General features: G+C 46.1%; 1 protein-coding gene across 1 annotated transcript in view; it reads right to left on the reverse strand.

Moving 5' to 3' along the window:
• Window positions 1-4,621, reverse strand: part of Sema3e (semaphorin 3E) — a 261,237-nt gene extending 256,616 nt beyond the window's left edge. Inside the window, exons 1-3 of the mRNA XM_012516491.1 lie at window positions 4,472-4,621; window positions 4,206-4,265; window positions 1,717-1,836 (exon numbers count right to left, since the gene is read on the reverse strand). Of these exons, the coding sequence (XP_012371945.1) occupies window positions 1,717-1,836; window positions 4,206-4,265; window positions 4,472-4,621 (330 nt within the window). The remainder of the gene's footprint in view (window positions 1-1,716; window positions 1,837-4,205; window positions 4,266-4,471) is intronic.
• Window positions 4,622-13,329: the final 8,708 nt, after the last annotated feature.

The following is a 13,329-nucleotide window of genomic DNA, read 5'->3' on the forward strand; positions in this document are numbered from 1 at the left end:
AACATGAATGCTTGTATCCAAAAATATCAGTATTCTAAGAAATATAATCTCCTTTACCAGCTCTAAATATACTGCATAAAAAACTCTAAAAAGCCAAGATTAAGGTAAAATCTTGAAAGATGAAATAATTACTAACAGGATAACATCAATACAAATAAAATATTAATTTACATTAGATGGTTAGCAGATAATAAAGTTTCTTTGAAATGCTAAATGATAGAAAAAATAAAAAATAAAAAGAACCATTAATCCAGAATTCCATCCCAAGAAAATACCTGTAAAAAAATAAAGGTAAAACAAACACATTTGAAATAAATGAAAACAGCAGGTGCTCTTTGCTAGCAGATGTGCAGCACAAGACCAAACGCACTCAGTCTCCCTGTGCGTGCACATGCGCTGTGCCTGGCTCGCCTTCGACGTGTCTGTCTGAAGTTCTATCACACCACCTGCATCACTCCTTAAAATGACTCAGCAAATCCATTGCTATGTATTCGGTTTTTTGTTTGTTTGTTTGTTTGTTTTGTATTTTAGGGAAGGGTCTACAGGGTGTTCAAGTTCTCAGTACTAGATGGGACTCGTAGTGATCCGCCTGTTTACAGCTCACCAAGAGCTGGGATTACAGGTGCACACAACTACTGTTTCAGCACGCTCCAAGGGCAGGGCAGGCAAGGCAGGCCTGGGGGTTGAACCCCGGCCCCTGTGCCTGCTTACAGGTACTTTAATCCAATGAGCTATTTGGTAGGCCCTATGTATTTGTGTATAGTACTTCAGCTTACAGGTACAGGCGGCATAGTAGCAGATCAATGTGTCCATTTGATACCCTGCCTGCAAGGGTGGCTAACAGGGCAGCAGCTCAGGCCCGGGCCCTCTCTGAGAACCTCAGCCACTAGGTATGTCCATGGTGCTAACTGTGCTTGCAACGGGGAGTGCGTGAGTTTATCAGAAATATTTTAGTGGTAAAATGAATGTTGTTCTCTATTTTTTGTTGCTGATTACATTTTTTCAGTCATTGCTACCCTTTCCTAATGAGGGCATAAGTATCACAAGTCTAGGTGCTTGATTGTTGATGCCTAGATCTCTATTTTGTCATTGTCCTTTCTAGATGAAGGGCTGGCCTTTCTCACCCAAGGGACAGAATCCATTTTTAACATCAGAGTATTGTTTCCTAGCCCTCCGGGGCTGCTGTGACGGAAGACACTCCAGAGTGCACGCACCAAAGCGATCCTCGTAGGAACAGCTGCAGCTGATCTTGGGGCAGCGACTTCGGGACGGGCGCAGAATTCATGTGGACTCTGCCTGTGTTACTGGGTGGCTGTGAGTCACAGGGTGGAGGCGAGTCAGAAGGCTCTGCACGCCCCATTGCAGGCCGTGTTTTATTTGTATGAATTACCTCTCTTTCTCTATTCACATAGATTCCAGTTTGTTTGGCAGGTAAATTAATAGATATACATAATAGAGAACTGTTTGACGAAACAAAAATTTTGAAGTGAATAAATTAAGCAAATAAAGTTGCTGCATAATTACTCAGAGAACTGATTCACAGAAACATAGCTGGCAGGTCAAAAGGCCCAGAAATAATTTCTTTGTCTCAAGTGAACACAGTCAGCATATCCCACACACTTAGGTCATACATGGGGAAAAGGGCGCCATCTTTATTTTAAAGAGAACTTGTGTCACTGTCACTTTTCCTTATAATAACAAATGGAGCTTTCTTACCTCCAAGTGATAGCCAACCCGAATGAAGGCACACAGCGGGTCGAAGGCTCCGGTGCCGCACGCCAGGAGGTGGGTCCTATTGTAGTGATGCAAAACACGAACGAAGTTCGCACACTCGCTCTAGAGCAAAGGGAGGACACCAGTCAGGGAGATGGGCTGGCAGCATGCTGACCCTTTCCAATGTTTGCGTCTCTTCTTATTGGAGACCCCAAGTTTTCCCAGAGATATCTTCAGGTGCAGTGGCAAGAGGGGTAGGTGGGAGGAAGACAAGGACCAAGGAGAAGAAACTGGGCGACTGTCACATGCGTGTCAGTTAGCAGTGAGGTGTGAGTTACATTTCATAATGGAATCGTTTCTCGTGTATGTAAGATCCCAGTGGAAGAAGAGGAAACACGGCTCAGAGGTGCATTTGAGTGCAAAGATTCGAAGAGTGACACTCCTCGATGAAGTTGGGTCACTCCCAAAGCTGAACCAGCACAGGTTGGAAACGACAATTATGTGTAGCTTTGTGATTCATAAGGAAGCATATGCACTGGAGGGCTTTAGCAGCTTCAGAGCGAATCTCAAGTGAATAGAAAAGAATCAATATAAATAACATTTCATTGTAACATTGTAACTGCTTTTAGGCTCCACAAACTGTTGCATAAAGGATCGGACTGAGTGCTGCTTTCTTTGGTGGGCATGGCTCTGCAGCCACCCTCGTCCTCGTCCCCACCTGCAGCACGCAAGCAGCCAGAGTCTTTGAAAGATTATGTGTGTGGTTGTGGTCTATAAAACTCTACGTACAAAACAGACTAGGGCCATAGGGGCACCACGCTGGCGTTACACATAAGTTCTTGAAGCCACAGTTTTCGTTTGCCACACTGTCACACTGCCGTTAATCAAGTTCACTCTAACACACACACAACACAGTTGACACTTTTATTTGTACCACAAATGGAACGCAGGACCTTATGCTTGCCAGGCAGGCGCTGGACTGCTGAGCTACATTTCTGGCCTGTGACAACTCCTAATACGCTATCATGATGTGCATTTTATGGTGAATTTTCTGAGTGGAGGAAAACATTTAAAATAACTTCAAAATCACTTTGGCTAAATTAATTCTAGCAAATATCCTCTTGCCAGATTAGGTCCTGCTCTCTCACCAAAATGAATGATGACACACTTTAATTCTTAAGTCTCCTTCCGCTCCATTCCCCTCCTCCTCCATCGCTCGACCTCTCTCTGTGCAAAACGTCTGTCCCAATTCATCTTACATTTTACTTTGTCTTTTGTATTCCTCATGATGAATACAATCACTCTGTGCTAGAAATGTGTACTAATAAAATATGAATTATGGAAGAAATACTAAATTTGTTAAGGCCAATCATTTCTTTGAAAAGAATACATGCAACATTCTGCACATACAATGTCCTACGAGGACAGCCCAGGACTTCGGCACTTCAAAGTCCCTCCCATAGCTGTGCTAGGAGGCGAGCTGACCCACAGCAGGCATGGTGGCACCTGTGCAGGTGTGTAAGGAACACGCTGCTCGGTCGCCTGTCTGGGGCAGCGGAGTGCTCACTTTCCTCTCTGTGACACTGTGTGCGTGGATATGGAGTAGAATCTGATCTACAACGTTACGTGGATGACTACGGAGTATCATCAGGGATGGGGACACTCTGGCCTCATACCGCATGGCACCTGCTTTTCCTCGGTGGACACTGTCGCCTGTGGGAGCGAGCCAGCGAGCTACAGGTTGCTCCTTGGAGCCAAGGTTGACAGTGCCTGAGAGGATGTTCAGTTAATCAGCTCCACGCGGGGATCGGGGCTGGGCACAGAGAGCAGCACCGGATCAGTGTGTGGCAGTCATTCACGTGGCTTTTGGCCTTAGTAGACAAAGGCTAAATTCATGTTTCCAGGGAGGTCCACTGCCTCCCTTGAGGTGCATTGTACAACAGGGCAGCCCGGTGGGTGCTCAGGCTCCTGTCCCCAGGGCAGCAGGGACACATGCAGCAGCCTCTCCACTCCCACACCTGGAGGAAGCCACACACAGCCAGCCAGAAAGACCCCAGATGCAAGCATCGCCTCCATCCCTCCTGGAACTCCACATCCTCTCCCCTTTCACGTCTCGTTCCTGCTGTACTAATCAAAGTGAAGGTAAATCTCACGGTGGCTCTAGGTTTTCCTCAAATTAAAAAAAAAAAAAAAAAAAAAAAGCCCATAGTTTTCTCAAGCTGCCCTGCAAAGCAGGCTGAGCATAAGGAGTTTACGCATCCAAGATTATCAAGACAAAGCGAAATCCCAGGTCTCATGGCAGTGGGTTCCGGAAGCTGATTTCACACGAGCACAAATGCATTAAACATATGTGTTTACATGTTTTCCTCAGGAGCTAAACTGCATGTGAGCTTTTTGATAAGAAATACAGTTCTTTTTAATAACAAAGAGAACCCTGTGTGGCCGCGCCGGAGCATAGCTGGTGACTTGCGACTTCCAGGGACAGCACTTACCGCGTCCTTCCCTTTCATGATGCAGTCGTCTATTTTTAGCGCTGTGCTGGGCCAGTGAATCTGGAACAGAAGATAATGGACTATTATGGCAGCGGCATATAAAAATAAACCGCACTGAAAAACCAGTTCGCTTTCTTCTACAGTTTAATGCATTTCCATTTTGTTCTATTTTCTGGGAGGATACAATAAGACGTTTTCTTGTCCGCATAATTATTTGCATAATTGAGAAACTCATCTGCGAACTTTTACATCGCGCTAGACCTCGCGCTTTCTCTCCCGCCCATCAGGCTCCCTTCGGCTCGAAGCTCCCCTGCGTGTGGCAGGCTCTGCCTGAATGCGGTCGCTTCTGCATTTTCTCCTCCTGGTGCTCCATAAAGTCCCCGACAGGAAAGGATTAAAGGGACACCGCCCTCCATGCTCCATGAGACATGTTCCCTTACTGTGCAAAGGGCTGTTCACGTTTCCTACTCTAATTCAGAGGTTTTCGTTTTATTTCGCGTTTGTTGCTCGTTTCTTTCTTTTCTTTTTTTTATTTTAGGGAAGGGTCTACAGGATATTCAGGGTCTCACTACAAGATCAGACTCATAGTGATCTTCCTGTTTACAGTCTCCCAAGTGCTGAGATTATAGGCGTGCCATCAGGCCCTGTCTCCATCGCTGTCACAGCGCGCCCCAGGGGCGGGGCCAGCACGTCAGGCCCGGGGATGGCACCCTGGCCAGCTTGCAGGAGCTTTAATCTGCTGAGCTATTTGGCCGGCCCATTTGTTGCTCATTTCTTAGAGAGGGAAAATACAAATACACTGTGTGCGTCTTTCTGTTCTCTACCAGCACCTAACACTTTGCCAAGACCATAGAAACTAATCCATAACTGTTCCACACATTCCTAAATGCGAATTAATTTATTTCTGAAACAGTGTTTTCTTTATCATGTTTTTCTCCCAGACTTCTTCTCCTGCTTTATTTTTTGCTTGAACTATAGAACCAATCATATTATGTTCCAGAAACTCTGCTAGTACCTTTATTATTTTCTTTCTTTTGCTTTATAGACTGATGGTCAGAGGATGGGGTTTGCTCTGCGGTGCTGACCGCCCCTCCCTGGCCACCTTCTGCACCCTGCGTAAGCCCTCCCCGGAGGCAACCTGCCTTCTGTGAATGCTGGAGGCCACAGCGGCCTGTCTGCACAGGCCATCCTAGGGCCACTATGCCCCCGGCCACGATCCACTTTGGGATGTGTGTGCTTAGCTTTTAAAATACGACAGATAAGATCATCCTTAGCACAACTTTATCAAAAAGATGGCATTGCCAAGAAAGCTTCTCTTTTTACAAAATGCCCTTTTGTTTGTACACACCTGTAGCTAGGTACCAAAAACAGTAGATCTGTCAGTGAACTCAGCAGTGTCACCTGTGTGAGGAACCGCGGCAGCGGCCCTGTTCCCAGGCTTCCCGGGCCTCCCCAGGGAGTTTCTCGCTGCCCTCACCCCGTTTTCAGGATCCATTACCCTCCCACCACCTTGGAAAAGCTCCCCATGCTGATGCCAGAGTCTCCCTCAGGCCCCCAGGGAACTACAAGGCGTTGGCATGTCACGCTGCTCCACCCGGACGGTCTCTATCTTTGAGGGAGCCCGGTCCCCACCAGAACCCCTTATATTTTTATTTTCCTTTGCTGTCTCTAGTGAAGCCAGCCCTCTTCACAGATTCTTTGGATTTCTTCCATTTGTATGCAGCTGTCATTCTCAAATTACCTTCTGTGGTGGGCGGAGGGCGTCCTGGCTTCTTAGCATGGAGCTCTCAGGGGGCCTTGCCTCTTCTCTTCCTTGGAAGGGCGCTTTACAAGCCACAGGGGCCATGTGCACTAGAGTGTGGCAGGGCTGCTCCCCTGGTATAGATTCCACAGCGCTGCTCCCCTGGCCCAGACCCCACAGCGCCACTCCCCTGGTGTATCACCTACAGCGCCGCTCCCCTGGCATAGACCCCGCAGCGCCGCTTCCCTGGCCCGGACCCCGCAGCGCCACTCCCCTGGTGTATCACCTACAGCGCTGCTCCCCTGGCCCGGACCCCACAGCGCCACTCCCCTGGTGTATCACCTACAGCGCCGCTCCCCTGGCATAGACCCCGCAGCGCCACTTCCCTGGCCCGGACCCCACAGCGCCACTCCCCTGGTGTATCCCCTACAGCGCTGCTCCCCTGGCCCGGACCCCACAGCGCCGTTCCCCTGGTGTAGACCCTACAGCTCTGCTCCCCTAGCCCGGACCCTAAAGTGCTGCTCCCCTGGCCTGGGCCCTGCAGCACTGGTCCTCTGGTATGGATGGTAAAACCCTTCTCAAGGGATAGGCTGTCCTTGCACCTGACTCTTCTCCGAAGGCTTTCAGTTCACAAAATCTGACATTCACGTTTGGATCCTAAATACATTCAAGAGTCACCTTTTTTCCCTCAAAGCTATATCTCATAAAATATCAGCCAGGCCATCATATTTCCCAGCACAAAGGTCTCATACAGCACCATCATGTCTAAGCCCTGAAATCTGAAGAATACTTTATAAAAGTGGTGACCTTGCCCTACTATGCAAACCATTGCATGGTTAGGTTTCATTCTAAGAACAAGTACACTGTGGATTGACTCCACCTAAAGCATTGCAGTGATCCCTGGTGCGATTCTCGCTTACACTACTGCGCAGCAGCATTCTCTGTCCCGAGTACAGCCACACACTGTAAGTGAAGGCACGCTAGAATTTTTTTATGTTATAGGGCAAGGAAAAAAGGACAAGGAAATACTTAAGGACATAAAAGAAAACATGCTTTTAAAAAACCCACAGCAGGCATGTACAGTCCTACAGCAGAGCATCTCACTCTTAGTGACGTGTCCCCGTGGACAGAGCGTGGCTTGGGGACGCCATGAGGGAGATGTGCGGATCTCAGGGAGGGTGCAGGGGTGCTAGAGCCCAAAGGCATCATCAGCCTCGTTCCACGGCCTGGATCCTGCAGCACTGCTGCGGGATGACAGATCTTACAGGGTCTGTGATTATTTAGGCAAACACGATTGTACTGAAGCTTGGATTTTCTTAGATGATTTATTTCTGAGGCCCATCATTCCACCTAAAGATTGGAGTTGGTTTGGGAATTATGTCTCCCCTGGGATGAATAAATTATCCAAATGCCTATGTTAGAGTAGATAAATATAAAGAGACTTTCCACACATATGTGTGTATAAAGTCAAAATACAAATGTATTTCTGGATGGGGTGTCCTTAGAAAGACTTCCTCGATTAATTCATGCATCGGTATGAACACAGTGGAGAACACCGCATCCGTAATTATGAGTAATGCATTGATCCTTAAATTATTGAGTTGCAGGGATTTTGTTTTTAAAATATATTAGCATCTTTTATCCATTTTATTAATATTTAAAGTGGTAAATTCTTTAGGCTGCATTTCTGGAACATGTCATCCTAGGCCTAAAGCATTCTGCCAGGACATTTCCAGGGCTGCATGAGCGCTGCTTGCAGAAGCATCCCCTCTGGCACAGCTGCGCTTCTCCGGGCCTTTGTTCCAGACTCTTCAGATGGTTTGGACAGATACAGACAGATTCTGTCTCCAGGGAAAATGGAAGATTTATTTCTTGGCCAAAACCACAACACTAATGTCTCCCTCTGGTCACGGGATGGACACACTGGCCTACCTAAGTCACCTCCTAAGCCCGCAGCCCCTCCAACACCGCACATGTCCGCCCCGTATGCGGGTCTGCGGGGCGCCTGCTCCTCAGCACACGTGGACGGGCGGTGGGAGGCTGCGGGAATCTGCAGCTCTTGCCGCCCGCTGTGCCTAGGAGGTGCCGCCCTTCCTCTCTGCTCCGGACGCTAACGTCTTCTGACAGCACCTGCGAAGTTGAGACAGGTCAACTTATCTTAAATATGAGGCAGAACCTTAGACCTTTGACACGAGCAAAAGATAAGATATCGTGTGACAGTGAAGACAATAAGTGGCTTTTCTAGGATTGTCCGAATGTGCCTCGTTCCTGGAAGCAGCCCTAACAATGGCAACAGCCTTAGCACAGAGCTACCCGCGCACACACGGGCTACTAAGGGTCGCACAACAGCCTTTCCCGGTCTGCTTTCCACGGCTAGCATTTCGCTCTCCTTTGATCCCCACAGTGTTCTCGTTTGCTTTAAGACTGTAGTGATTCGTGTGCTTAATTTTCGCCTTGTTAGACTGTAAAGCAACAGGGCAAAGCAGGGACGCACGCCGCTGGGCCTCTCAGGTCCCCAGACCTGTGGTCCACCAGCCTGCTCACTGGCACGAGCTGCCTGCGTTGTACGTTTGTGCACCTTGTCGCATTTCTGTAAAGTAGAATCCAGCGAAGAAACTCCGAGAAGGAAAGCATGAAATAACAGACCCAACAGCACCGAAGTGCCGATGAATCAGTAAATATGTCCAGCTTGATCAGGACAGAAACACTGAGGATGCTGATAACAACCAACGTTCTCTCAGACCGGGAGGCTCAGGTCAGGCCGGTGAGAGGACGTTGATCAGATCACTGCGGCAAAGGCCGGGGAGAGGGGAAATTAAATCCCGAACACTCCCGCAGCACGGTCCCGCGCATGGGAGAACTTCTGGAGTTCGCTTGCTTCATTGGGTTTGTTGTTGCTACTTTTTTTTTTTTCAAACAGAATTAAATAGGCCCATACTAAACACTAACTCAGTTGATAAAGTATTACAAAAAGAGGCCACTCTGGAAATGAAAAGCTATTTTTTAAAAGCTACAGTGTATAAATGTTCTACCGAGGTAGAAAGGGGAGCGATTTTCTTCATTTGCTTTGGCAGTCAGGTGTCTTTGGTCTTGCTCCAGAGTTGTGTCTACAAAAATGAAAAGAGCTGAGCTATGTGCTCTGCACACATTTTTAAAGGCAGGTAAAACGCAGGGTGCAATGTTATTTCCAAGTTCTCTGCATCACAAAAGCAAAAGGTTAAATACACATCATTTTATCGCAACATCCCTATAATATAATATAATTGTTTCACGGCACATTAACAAGCCATTTACAATTCTTATCTCAAAGGAGAAAATAAGGTAAAACATAAATAAAATTACAAAGTAGTTTTCTGGACTCCCTGTTGAGTTTCGTAATTATGCCAGGATAAAGCATTTAACAGCTTATTATTACAAGATATTTCAACTCTTAGATTAATGGAAGAAGAAACAAATTAGCAAGGGGATAATTTAACCGTCTAAAATTTTGTTTCTATTTAAAAAATAAAATAAAATGACTACTTAAAATAATCAGCCTTCAAAGAACATACATAAGTGACTGTGTCCACATTAAATTTCATCTACTATTATCTTCCTGCTTGTATTATTCTAATGAAAATGGTTGTTTAGACTTCGATTTTTCTTTCTGCATTTTACATCTCTGTACAGCACCAGGCTCCTCAATGTACATTCTAATTACACAAACTAAAACATCGTTAAGGGCAGAATACTCATTGGATCTGGCACATCACAATAATCCTAATGATTTATAAATGATGGTCTTTAACCTCACAGCCATTACATTTTACTGTTTATGCCTCCACATTTCACATCATGATTCACTGTTCTAGAAGCTTCTCTGTCAGATGTATAATCCCAGGGGCTGCTCAGGACCAGCACTTGAAAGATTCTGCACAGCACTTCCACTCGAAATATGCGGTGACTGTGCAGGGAGAAGTGGCAGAACGAACACCCCTTCCTTACAGACAAATTTACTCAACTTATCACTGATGTGAAAAGCCACCTCAGTCATATGTAAATTACATTTTAATGCATTTCTCCCACTTACAAAAAATTAAATTTTATTATCCAAGACTGTTTCACCCTTGACACATTAATGTTGAATAAATGAGAAAAATACACATATTTTTATTACAGGAATTATCACATCTAGAGATATAATTAAGAATTATAACTTTAGCTTAAAAGTATAAGGGCAAGAATCATTTTAGGAATATAAGCTAAACTTTAGCACCTTAAAGAAAAATCATTCAGCAAAGTTTTCTAAAGTAAAAGTTTGAGGCCGGGCGTGGTGGTACACGCCTGTAATCCCAGTACTTCGAGGCTGAGGCAGAAGGATCATTGGGAGTTTGAGACCAGCCTGGGCTACAAAGTAAGCTCAAGGGCCCGGGAGATGGCTCAGTGGAATAAGTGCTTCCCTGGCAAGCATAAGGGCCTGAGTTCAATCCCCAGATCCGCCAAAAAAAAAAAGTAAGCTCAAGGTCAGCCTGACCTGCACAGCAAGACCATTTCTCAAAAAGACAGAAACAATAAATAAATAAAGTAAAAGTTTGTTACTCAATATGGAATATCCTAGGAGCTCTCATAAAATGAAGCTTAAATTAATCAAATGGCCCACAGTTGATGTCTCCATGGAATGGAAAAAGAAATCAAGTTTGTGCAGCCTGAACTCCTGCTGGGTCCACCTGAGTAGGACCGATCTTCAGAAGGCCCGGCGATTCCCCCACGTGCGCAGAGAAAGAGGATCGAGCCTCTGCCCTCTTTCCTCACTCTTCGTAGAATCCCAAGCCTCCTGGGGCGCCCAGCCTTGCAGGGGAGCACAGCGCCCTGCACTGCCCCACCTTCCCGCCATCTCTGAAGCATTTTCAGGCCAAGTGTGGCCAGGCAGAGGGGCCAAGCAGCAGTGGGAAGGACGCCTCCTCAGGGAGAACCGTACAGCTTAACAATAATCATGACGGAGACTATTTCTACAGTTGATCCCCGTTTAAGACCCTGTTCTAGGCATTTAGTGACTCAGGAGTCTAAGAAGAGCTCAGAGCAAGACACCCTGGCTGTCTCCCTCTGAGAGCTGAGAAAGTAAAAGGCAGAGCGTGAGCGTGTCGAATGAGGTGTCCTGTACGACTCTTTTTTTAAAAAAATTTATTTATTTATTTGTGTGTGTGTGTGTGTGTGTGTGTGTGGCCAGCTCAGCCCACCAGGGGGCGGGGCTGGCTGGCATGTGGTGCTGGGGGATTGAACCGCAGTCCCTGTGCTTTGCTAAGCTTGTTCTAAGCAGGTGCTTTAGACCACTGAGCCATCTCACCAGCCCCTGTACAACTCTTTATACAAGTGCTGGCCTAGCGTGGAAGTCCGGTGACCTCACTATAGAATCTGGGCTCTGTGCTATAACCTTGATACTTTTCAATATGCTTTATAACACATGTGAATTAAAATAACATAACATAGAAAATATAATTCACACATTGGATTTTTAAGTTAAATTTCAAGAATAAATATAACTGTCAGCTGTACTTTATTGTAGAAATAAAACATTGATCAGAAAGAATGAGGGAAAGGGCCGGCCAAATAGCTCAGTGGATTAAAGCACCTGTAATTCCAGCACTTGGGAGGCTGTAAACAGGAGAATCACTATGAGTTGGATCTGGTAGGGAGGCCCTGAACACCCTGTAGACCATTCTCTAAAATACTGAGGGAAAAATTAATCCAGATTGGAAGTTCTTCCTCAATACAGAAGTATAGTTTAAAAGTTGTGAAGTAAGTGAGGAGAAACGCTATGAGGGCTGTTTCAGCAGAAGGAACCCAGAACAGTTCCAGTCAGGATGCCCCTGAACTCTTGGGAAAAGAGGTCATCTCATGATCAAAAAGATGCTTAGATTTTTTTTCACCCAGTGCCGGCCCAGGTGGGACACACCTGTAATCCTAGCACTCAGGAGGTTGAGGCAGGAGGATTGCTGTGAATTATAGGCCGGCCTAGGCTATATAGTGAGTTCAAGGCTGGTCTGGATAACAGGAAAAGGCCTAGTTTTTTTAAAAAAAAAAAAAAAAAAAAAAGTCACCACATAGTGCTTTCCTCTGATTCTTCCAAAGCTCCTCTTGCTTCAGAAGGTTTTAGAGAAAGAAAAGGAAAAATTGTTTACACTCAACATTTCTTAGTGATGAGACAGAACTCTAATGTGTAGGTCTCATCTCTTGGGATTTGAAAAGACTGAGAGTTGGAAGGTGGCCCTTTTTCAGAAGGGATAGAGGCTCTCACATTAAATAAAGCAAAGGTGAACTGGGACTTTTAGGGTGAAGAGTAAGATGGTTTAGTGAAGTTCAAGGCTACTTTATAAATGTGATGGAACAGAGCAGAATTTCATATTACTATATTGTCTCTGAAATACAGTGAATTACATAATTTATAAAACAAAGCCCATTCCTAAAACTACTAGTGCACACTACGCCTCTTAAATGATAGGTAAAACTGTGTAGGAAATGTCAGCACTGTATGTGTGCATATCAATAAAACTTCTGTTTAATACAAATAAAACAGTAAGAGGCCTGAACATGCCTGAATCTACGGGGACACGCTCTCAGTGCAGGGTGCACGCTGGCATCACAGGGCTGCTCGTAGAAGCATCGCAATATCCCACCAACCCCAGGCCCTGCAAGTGTGGGGAGAGCTTCTGCTCTTCCTGCACCCGCCCGCCACTCCAAGCCCAGGCCCGCCACTTGAGAGAGGCCTTTCCCCGCATTCTCTGGTCCTCCCCTGCCTGGCAGACCCAGCACAGCCCATCCTGTGAGTGAGAACTTCTGCCACGCTCTTGGAAGTCCTGCAGAGCCACCAAAGCACAGTCCCGGTGAGTGTGTAAGAGAGCTTCTGGGCTCTCTCGCCCCCGCTCCTTATACCCCTCCAGACGCAGCCCAGACCTAGCATACAGGCTTGGGGTAAAACCCTGCAGCTAAAGTCCTGGCAATGAGACTAGGGTCAAAACCACACAGCTGATCCAGGAACAGATTATCTTACTAGAGGGGCACAGCAGGCCCACCTCCAAGGGCAACAAAAATAAGGAGCTGAGCATAGTAGCCAGACCCAAGCCAGGCACAACTGCATGAATTAGAACTTGGTATATCAGTACCCGAATTTCATTAAGCAATAAGGACATAATTGCACCAAAGCTCTACATCAAAGGTCAGAGGTCAGTGCTATACAAAATGATAAAGACAAGGAGCAAAATGAAATCTCAGGCCTCAAGCCCAACTATAACAAGTGCAGAGGACACTAGCTCAGCTGAAATAAATGAATCAATAGTGTCATAAGTAAACAAACAACAACAGAAAGATATAGAGGAACTCAGAGCAGAATTAATTTCTGGAACAAAA

Source organism: Octodon degus, unplaced genomic scaffold (genome assembly GCF_000260255.1).
Source record: "Octodon degus isolate 3935 unplaced genomic scaffold, OctDeg1.0 scaffold00108, whole genome shotgun sequence".
NCBI classification, from domain to species: Eukaryota; Metazoa; Chordata; class Mammalia; order Rodentia; family Octodontidae; genus Octodon; species Octodon degus.